The sequence below is a fragment of the Micropterus dolomieu genome, unplaced genomic scaffold (genome assembly GCF_021292245.1).
Source record: "Micropterus dolomieu isolate WLL.071019.BEF.003 ecotype Adirondacks unplaced genomic scaffold, ASM2129224v1 scaffold_232, whole genome shotgun sequence".
Taxonomy (NCBI): domain Eukaryota; kingdom Metazoa; phylum Chordata; class Actinopteri; order Centrarchiformes; family Centrarchidae; genus Micropterus; species Micropterus dolomieu.
Window position 1 is genome coordinate 14,035 of NW_025744224.1, and position 9,853 is coordinate 23,887.

At 42.5% G+C, this 9,853-nt stretch overlaps 1 protein-coding gene across 1 annotated transcript; it reads left to right on the forward strand.

Moving 5' to 3' along the window:
* Window positions 1-3,562: 3,562 nt before the first annotated feature.
* enc3 (ectodermal-neural cortex 3) lies at window positions 3,563-9,300 on the forward strand. The gene is made up of 3 exons (XM_046043368.1): window positions 3,563-3,843; window positions 5,655-6,689; window positions 6,780-9,300. Exons 2-3 carry the CDS (start codon window positions 5,667-5,669, stop codon window positions 7,524-7,526), a joined length of 1,770 nt encoding a protein of 589 aa, XP_045899324.1. The 5' UTR covers window positions 3,563-3,843; window positions 5,655-5,666; the 3' UTR covers window positions 7,527-9,300.
* The last annotated feature ends 553 nt before the right edge of the window (window positions 9,301-9,853 follow it).

Genomic DNA, 9,853 nt, shown 5'->3' on the forward strand with positions numbered 1-9,853 from the left:
TCGAGGAGGTTGGGAAATGAGAAAGGCCCATGTTCTACGCGGTATATTTTAAGTGTTAATATTCAAGAGACACCGACGGCTTGTCAACACGTCACACACCCGCCCCAATTAGCAGCACACGTGGAGCACGCGCGCATGTTTGCCACACGGTGGAGATATAATCCACTGAATCACTGAAGTCTAAATCTTTAATGTAGTGAATTAGGCTCCAGTTTGTATGCATGCTACCAACAGATGCCTATAACTACGAGGATAAATATAACATTTTCTTTAGGCTACATATCATTAAATTGTTTAATGCACGCATTGTTAGATTTTGAGTTTTTAGATTTAATACAGTTGCCTATCCATCCTCTGTTTATAGATTGTAGTAGATCTAGTAACTACTTTTAAGTTACTATTAACTAATTTAATTAAGTCACTACTCCACTAGTTACTAGTAACTAAAAATTAAGTACTAGTGTCTAATCAATGGTTACTAGTAAAACGGGAATAGTTACTAGTAACTAATAAATAAGTGCAAGCAGCTTTTAAATAGTGACTAGCAAGTTTTAAGGAATAAATGTTAGAACCGCTTGCCATAGCCGATCAATAGTTGGTTGTCCGAGGGGTCAGTATAGTACTGTCATGTGTCTCAGGATGTCTTATTTGGTTGGGCTGGATGACTTGTATGATAAAATTCATAAATAAATTGCTGGGGGAGAATAAGATTTATTTACAACATAGCAACCATTTATCTCATCCTGATCCTCCACAACAGGTTGTATTGGAAATTGAACGGAAAAACATTCAATTAAAAGTGAATCCACAGCGTAATGTTAATCAGCATATTCCATATTCCCCTTATCCATTGCATAATTATGCAATTTGCATTTATGTTCAGTCTTTCATTCCAAGGTAGTTATTGTGTGATTGCTCTGCCAAAATGCCAGTGTAGATGGAAAGTAAGTAACACTTTCAATTAAAACTAAACTTAACAACTTGCCCGGGTAACTACAGCATGTGGAAAGCAGGAGCCAATGACATAAATAGAAAGTCATAAGAACCTCTGCATTGTTTGGTGTTGAGGTTTGGGCGTGACGATGACCCCCTCCAAGGACCCCTTTCCTTATGTTTCAGGCAGCATGACCTCACTGAGAAGACCACCTGCCTTGAGTGAACAAATATGCAGTACAGTGAGTCCACATGCAACAATGAAGTGACGGTTACTGTCATCTAAACAGACACTCTGTGAGTGGCTTGTTGCGATGCTGGGGGCATTGAGGAATAATTGCAGGGGGTCTGATTAGTGGCGTGCCTGCCTAAGAGTAATTAATGACCAGTTACACAATGCTTGCTCCAAAGCACATTCAAACACACACACACACACACACATACAGATAAGACCAGTTTGGCTTCAAGCCACTGGGCTGAACTGGGGGTTGGGTTAAAGTGCAGCAAAATGAATTAACCCTAGATTACAATCATGAGTTCATTAATCTAATCTTCTTAAATTCTTAATCTCCTTTAGGCACACTTGTGTGTATGAAAGCATTTGGCCCAGTCGGGAGGCCTCTACAAGCACAGGCGACAATGGTTATGAGAATGTGTGTTTATGGTGTCAAACTTTGAGGTTACATAAAGACAGTTAGTGGTTGCTTCAGGCCTTTCAAGTGTTGAGATATGATTAGTAGTAGTAGGAAACAATAGGAAATTGTAGATAAAAGGAAAGCTGACTGAAAAATGCTCACATACACACAAACTCAAACAGTGGAGAAACAGCAGCAGCTTTTAATCTTCAAAAGCAGCTGTTGAGTGACAGTAAAAGAGGAAGAGAGAGGGAGGAAGGGGAAACCTGAGCAGTGTGGCATCCACTCTGGTAGTGCTGTTTGTGGTGTTCAAGATCAGTCAGCTATGCGCACGGAGAGTCAATTCTGAGAGGGAGTATTCAAACAAGCCTCTATTGTTTGAATAAAAACGAGACCTCAACTATTCAAACTATCACTGATCCATTAACTCTTTCAAGTATATCTGTGATAGTCCATTTTCCATTTCCAACGATCATTCTGTCTTCTTTGCTGACTTATGCGGAGCCAGCAGACATTGCCACTTGTTAAAGCATAAAAAACACAGGTGCAACTAATTACATAAATAATGCCTCTGTTCCATTTAAGTGTCCCAGCAAGCCAAAGGTCCAGCATGCACAATAGCGGGGCCCTGGAGCTGGCACACCTAAATGGAATCAAGCCTTTATTAGGCAATAATTATACCCGCAGACATGTTGGGACATGTCCCAACAAAAACTCTTGCACAGAGAAGAGACTTAATTCTTGAAACTGTTCTGTATTTTTTGAAATCTTCTTGACTTCTACTTATATATTTACACCAGTTTTCATAGCTTCTGCATTGTGTCAGCCCATGAAATTCCTTGCATGTGCAGGCTGACTTGGCTGGTTCTTGACTGACCTCGATCTCATCCTGATACCTCAGAAGTACTTAAATCCTTCAGAAAATGCCAGGAATTCTGCTGGACAAACGATCTCATGGTCCTCAGAAGGACTTTAATGTGGAGCTGGCAAGCAGAGCCAAGATTGTGCCATGTTTGCTGCTGATCAGTGTTCCAGATGACTATATTATCTGTACTAATATCCGGGTAAACTTGTGTGAAAATCCTACAAGAATACTCTCTTTTTTTTGCCTACTCAATTTCAGGGGTACAAATCCATAACTTATCTGAGGGCACGGAGGTCAGAGGGTTTTATCATTTTCTTTCTATTTAGCAACCTGGGGTGGTTTTCATTTATCAAAAACAGGTACATATTGAGTATTCCAGTATTCTTAGACTCAATATGTTTAAATTGCGGCCCACAAAATCATAAATAAGTGGAGACTTCAGTATTCCTACCCCAACATTTTGTTTTCTGCAGTACATACATATGGCATTTGGGCCTTCATGTTTGGCAATAACATTTACAGAAAGCATTACTGCTGTCAACAGGATAGATAAAATTCAAATCATTGAAAAATAATTCAGACACAACCTTCTTTTTTTTCTGGTCAAAATCAAAATGAACTCTGCTCCAACTCTCAATGTTTCTTTTGGCCACTGCTTTATAGTCTAATAAATTAAATTGTGGGGTTATTTATTGAAATCTCACAAGTTTTTTTCTTTATTCGTTTTTTATTCTCTCTTTAATCTTATTTTTATCTGGTATTATATTTTATTCTTTTTAAATCAAATTTATATATGTCTTTTTATATTACCTTGTTTTATTACCTGTCTTAATGTCTTTTTATGTCTTATGCACTTTGGATTGCCTTGTTGAAAGACACAAATAAACCTGCTTTGCCTTTAATATTATTATACTATACTATAGATTTTCGTCTTTGAGCAGACAGGTGAAACATACAGAGACAGGTGTTTTTGTTCTCCTTATGGGAATGGTATTTTACCATAATGATGTGCATTGACCCTGAAGTTGGAGGAATAAAGAAAGCCTTTGCTGTTGTGTTTCAGCCCATTGGACAATAGCAGGAGGAGTAGGAGGAGCCAGTGTGAACACTACAGCTGCCTCTGCTCTTTCTCTCCGTTCTGCTTGTTTCTCTCCAGCAGGCTGCGTGGCTCTTTGAGGACAAACCGAGCTACTAACTTTCTTGATGTTTTTTTTACATTGTTCCTGCGCCTTTAAAACTCAAAACGAAAACAAATGGCTCAACCGTTTCCTTACAGTTCAGGACGCGATACAGTTTTGAACTCGGAAGGCGGATTTGTCTAAATTGTGCCACAACTTCATCCGAATCAACGACGGGATCGAGTTGTAGCCGAGATAAAGGGATCCGGATCAGCTTTGCAGCTTTACAAAGGTAAGCGTTAACGTTTAGACGCATAATCCTCCTAAAGTATCCATCACCTAGATACGTGCTTATATGACGTTTCTCCGGCTTCAGAAATGTGAGGAGTTTAGTTACAGGATGTAACATCGGATCCTTTGATGTCGGCTGATTGTTGCAGCAGACTGGATGTTTGCAGGCTAACTTGGGAGGAAAGTTGAGCGCATGCTGAAGTGCTGACCGTAGTTTCACATTTACTGCACAAATCGAATTGGATTTCACGCTGAGTCCTTCCACGGAAGTCCACCGTCCCCCTTTCAGTGGGATTGAATGGCCGACTTAAATTTATCTGCTATGAAACAATGGAGGCTTTAAAGCGGAAGTTATTTATTTGGTCGTTTTCAAGTTGTGGACGGCCTTTAATAACACAGTGTGGCATTGTTCCAAAAGGGAAACTTTTTATAAGAATATGAAAATGTTCAGCGCGTTATTACATAGCCTAGTTATATTTATAAGAAATTCAATAAAAGTTCTATTTAGCATGCAAAAAAAGTATTTATTTATTTAGTATATTTTGAATTCAGCATAAACATGTCCACCCAGAATGCAATGGCTGTTTAAATCCATTACAGATGATCAAAAGGAAAATTTGGGTTTCTTACATCTGTTGCACAGTGGTTAAATCCTTTTTTATCCCTCAAGGAGCTGGTCTGAGGTGTCATGTGGGCTTGGCAGCTTTGAGTTTGGCACAAGGGCATAGAATTAGGAATATCCAGCGACTACTGAATTGCCCCTAGTAATAATTTTGATCAAAACATTCAAATATAACCACTGTAGTACGTCAGTGTTTATTTGGTACGCAAAAGGTTAACGGTCAGATGAAAATTAAGGAGAGAATATCAAAACCAAAAAGTGGATAAGGGTCACTGTTAGAAAAAATAATAGTAATCTGAGATTTTGAGAAATAAGTTGTAATATAGCAGAATAAAATCTTTATAAACTAGGTAACTTTGAGTCACATGTCCTTTTGTTATTATTTCCTGGCAGTCTCCAGTTATTTAGACTCTTTGTCTTTAGCTCTGTCTGTGTCCCTGCTGTCTCTGGCGTCTGCCGTCTCCCCTGGCTTATAGAAACACCCATGCTCTGTTGGGGACTGTCTCACAACTCCAGGATGCTTCCCACACTGAACTGCACTTTATTGTAGGTGGTGAAGTCAATATTGGTGAGGATTTGTGGTGAGATGCATGCCTGATCAGAAGAGTTTTCAGATCGGCTCCATCTTGCATGTGAGCCAGCAGAGGAGCAGAATAAGCTGGCAGGAATGTCTTGGCTCTGTTTGTGGTTGGAGGTGACTCAGAGCCCTGACATGTTTATAGTGGTGGAACGATGTGATATAGGACGACACATCCAGGTGCTGCTGCTTCTGCTGTCATTAATTACAGAAGGAAGGTTGCATTAAAAGCCAGTTAATGTAGCTCATTTGTGTCTTGACACCGATGTGTGCTTTATACTTTAAAAGTGTCACACAGTACACACACACTGGTTTTCTGTGGGAGTGCTCCTTATCTGATCTTCTTTCATCTCTATAGTCCGAAGTTCATTTCCGTGGTAATGCAGCGCACTGATAGGAGTATTTTATTTTTGAACAGGCCATTTATCAGCTGTTGGCATGGTGAGTTTGGTTTAATCATAAAATGGGTGGAGTGTGTATGACATTGTTCACATCAAAAGCATGCCCTTCATGAAATCTCTTCCTCCTGCCAAACTTTGATTTAAACAAATGTAAAGAAGTGGCACTTTCCATGCATGCTTATATTTTTTTTATACTATACTTCCATCTCCAGGTCCAAGTCAAGATGTCGGTCAGTAACCACGAAAACAGAAAGTCTCGCTCTAGTTCCGGCTCCATGAATATCCAGCTCTTCCACAAGACTTCCCACGCCGACAGCCTGTTGACTCAGCTCAACCTGCTGCGCAAACGAAAGGTCTTCACAGATGTTATCCTGAAGGCCGGAAACAGATCCTTCCCCTGCCACCGGGCCGTCCTGGCTTCCTGTAGCCGATACTTTGAGGCCATGTTCAGTGGCGGGCTCAGGGAGAGCCGCGACGCCGAAGTCAACTTCCACGACTCTCTCCATCCAGAGGTTCTGGAGCTCTTGCTCGACTACGCCTACTCTGCTCGGGTCATCATCAACGAGGAAAATGCAGAGTCGCTCCTGGAAGCCGGCGACATGCTTCAGTTTCACGACATCAGGGACGCAGCGGCAGAGTTTCTAGAAAAGAACCTCCACCAGTCGAACTGTCTGGGGATGATGCTGCTGTCAGACGCCCATCAGTGTCAGAGACTGTACGAGCTGTCGTGGAGGATGTGCCTGGCAGACTTTGCTACTCTCTTCAAGACAGAGGACTTCCTTAACCTGCCCAGAGACAAAGTCCAGGAGCTGATCCTCAGTGAGGAACTGGAGGTGGAGGATGAGAGCCTGGTGTACGAGGCTGTTATCGACTGGGTCAAGGCCGACATGGAGCACAGGCACAGCGAGCTGCCTGAGCTGCTGCGTTGTGTCCGACTGGCGCTGCTCCCTGAAACATACCTGCTGAAGAACGTTGCTTCGGAGGAGCTGGTGATGTGCCACAAAGTGGGACGGGAGATTGTTGAAGATGCTGTAAGGTGCAAAATGAGGATCCTCCAAAATGACGGTATTGTAACGGGGTTCTGCGCCCGGCCAAGGAAGGTCAGCCAGGCCCTGCTGCTGCTGGGAGGACAGACTTTCATGTGTGATAAAGTGTACGTGATCGACAACAAGACTAAGGAGATAACCCCCAAAACAGACATCCCCAGCCCCAGGAAAGAATGCAGCGCCTGTGCTATTGGTTGCAAAGTACGTATGTGATCTACACCTGAATATGTGCATTTTTATGTACTGTTATTAAGATGTACTCAAAATTTGATTTCTCTCCATGTGTCTCAGGTTTATGTTACTGGAGGGCGTGGCTCTGAAAACGGGGCCTCCAAAGACGTCTGGGTCTACGACACATTACACGACGAGTGGTCCAAGGCCGCACCTATGTTGGTAGCCAGGTTCGGACATGGGTCTGCGGAGCTCGACCACATGCTCTTTGTTGTGGGAGGACACACTTCTCTCGCGGGGTCTTTCCCTGCATCTCCATCTGTGTCTCTCAAACAGGTGGAACAGTACGACCCTCAGACCAACAAGTGGACCCTGGTGGCTCCGCTCAGAGAAGGGGTGAGCAACGCTGCTGTCGTCGGTGCCAAAAACAAACTGTTTGCCTTTGGGGGCACCAGTGTAAACAGAGACAAATACCCCAAGGTGCAGTGCTTTGACCCATGCCAGAATCGGTGGTCTGTGCCGGCCGCTTGTCCGCAGCTGTGGCGCTACACTGCAGCGGCTGTAGTTGGCAACCATGTTGTGGTGATCGGAGGCGATACTGAGTTCTCAGCCAGCTCTGCTTACCGGTTCAACAGCGAGACGTATCAGTGGTCAAAGTTTGGTGACGTGACAGCCAAACGGATCAGCTGTCATGCAGTGGCGTCAGGAAACAGACTATATGTGGTTGGGGGGTACTTCGGGGCTCAGAGGTGTAAGACACTAGACTGTTACGATCCGTCGTCGGACTCTTGGGACAGTGTGACCAGTGTGCCCTACTCACTCATTCCCACTGCCTTCGTCAGCACATGGAAGTACCTCTCAGCGTAGACAGAGACTCTTTGAGGTTTCAACGGTGAGTAATTGTAGCTTCCTTAAACTGACACAAACAAACAAGATGCCAATTACATGTGCTATTCATAGTCTCCCCTGTATTGTCAGATAATATATGGATTCATGTAAGTAAAAGTATCTTCAGATAAAACAAAATTGTTACATAACAGACCCAGGTGAATGTCAGTTTGAACCGGACAAGGCCAGTTTTGAAACCCCTAGCTGTTTTCAGGGTTGCTAGTGGTTACAGTTACACATTATCTAGCTGCTGCGACGGCTGGGTGTTGGATAAACATGGTGAAGTCCTGGTTTGGAGAGCAGGAGGAATGTCAGCGGTGCTGGTGATTACAGAGCAAGAGCTAAAACACAAGACCTCTGTCACTGACAAGAGTGAGGTGGAGAGGCAGGGATCAGGTCTGTGCTTGTAGGGCCGGCAAGGCAAGCAGGCAGGGTGCTCTGTGTGGACAGCCCCGGGTGCTAACTGACTGCCTAACATAGGTCAGCACCTCAGAACAGTCGTAAGTTATAAAAGGTGGTGTGACTCTTTAGATAAGACAAAACATACCCTTTATTAGTTTATTGCGATACACCAAGATCTCAACCTTTTCATATGATTAAAAACAACAACATTTTCCCAGAAGTCCACTATACACTTCAATCAATATAAGCCCATCAGTTAATTTCGGAACAAAAATAATTCATTATCCATATAGCACTTTAGTGCTTTGGAGGATAAAAAGATCATTAAAACCCATTCCATATGTGCTGACAGAAGCCAGGATACATTATTCTGGTCAAAGTGAAAAAGATCAGATCAGTAATCTTATAAGGAATTCATGAGGGGAGGGGGGATCCATTTCAAGGTTATGAATATATGACTGATTGAAATGTAACAAACCATATTAGTGAATAATCACTCAGCCTAAACTGCCTGAAGGAATGACAGGTGGCAGTTTTCACAGCTTCGTGTAGATGGGTGGTGATAAATCTTTCCTGAGGTGTTTTTCAGTTTTTCGCACAGGGTGAGGAAGGAGGGATTGAGGGACCAGTAGATGAAACAAGAAGAGAAAATACAGTGGTGGTGGTGGTGGTAGTTAGTTTTACATTTCATGACATGAGACCTGTCCTGTGGTCTTATTTTAGCACTGATGCAATTGATGGGAAAACAGTTCATTGCTGCAGGACGCATTAGATTTTAATTTTAAAAAGCTCTGCTGCATCTTTTTATTGTTGGATCTGTCTTTATTGGAGACATTTTAAAATAAAAACAAGGCAGAGTTTTATTACACGGACAACATTCACTGAGCTTTCACAAAGCATGTCTGTCCTAAATGTATTATTTTGGCCTATTGGTTCCATAGTATAATGCAGACCACTTGCCTTTAAACTCCAGTCTTTCATCAATGCATACAAATTCCCACATTTGCAGTTAATCAACTTCTTGGTGAGAGTTAGGTGAGAAGGTTGATACCAACCTCACATCTCTCTTTTCAATATAAGGCTACAGCCAGTTATCTTAGCTTAGCACAAAGGACTGGACATGGAGGGGGGGACAGCTATCCTGGCTCAATCCAAGGAAACATAACCAGCAGTCTAGTTGTTTTGAAAGGAATACAGCGGATAAATGTGAACTATATTCATATGTACTAATATGAAATATCTGGCTGGTGACATCTATTGTATGCATCTTTTTTAGCACCCCCCCCCCTCTTAACAGTTGGAAATCAAGTTTACAAGTCATTTTAGTTGTTACCAAGAAAGAAATCGGTGTAACTCAAGAAAATGGCGTGTCTCTATTATTCCATATAGGGTTATTTTGAGTGTGGCAGATTGGTTAGTTTCTGTGACTGGAGTTAGGATACATGACACTCCTCTATACATCCAGGAAAATTACTCCAAACAGGCTCCCTTTACACTGGCTAAAACTTTCAAAGTGAAGCTGAGTGGAAGCAAGTAAGGAGCTGAGGGCTTGTGTGACTTCTGTCTACAGTAAACAGCTGGATATACTGAAGCTGGGGGCTTAGCATTATAAGGCTGCTGGTGTGGGCCGCTGTCTCCATGGTAGCCTAGGTTCTTGGGCCGGGATGGAGACAGACAGACTGGCTATGAAAGATCAAGGCGCCTCATCTTTATAAACTCTTTCAGTTACAGTAGCTACCATCCCGCTCAGCTTTCCAGCTTGTTAAGTTCACCCTCAAGTCGGGGGAGCTAGAGAGAAGTGAAGTGGCAAAACATTTAGGGAGCAACAAAGTGACACGGAGCAGTACACAGAAACACACACACACTTTTATTTATTTATATATATATATATATATATATATATA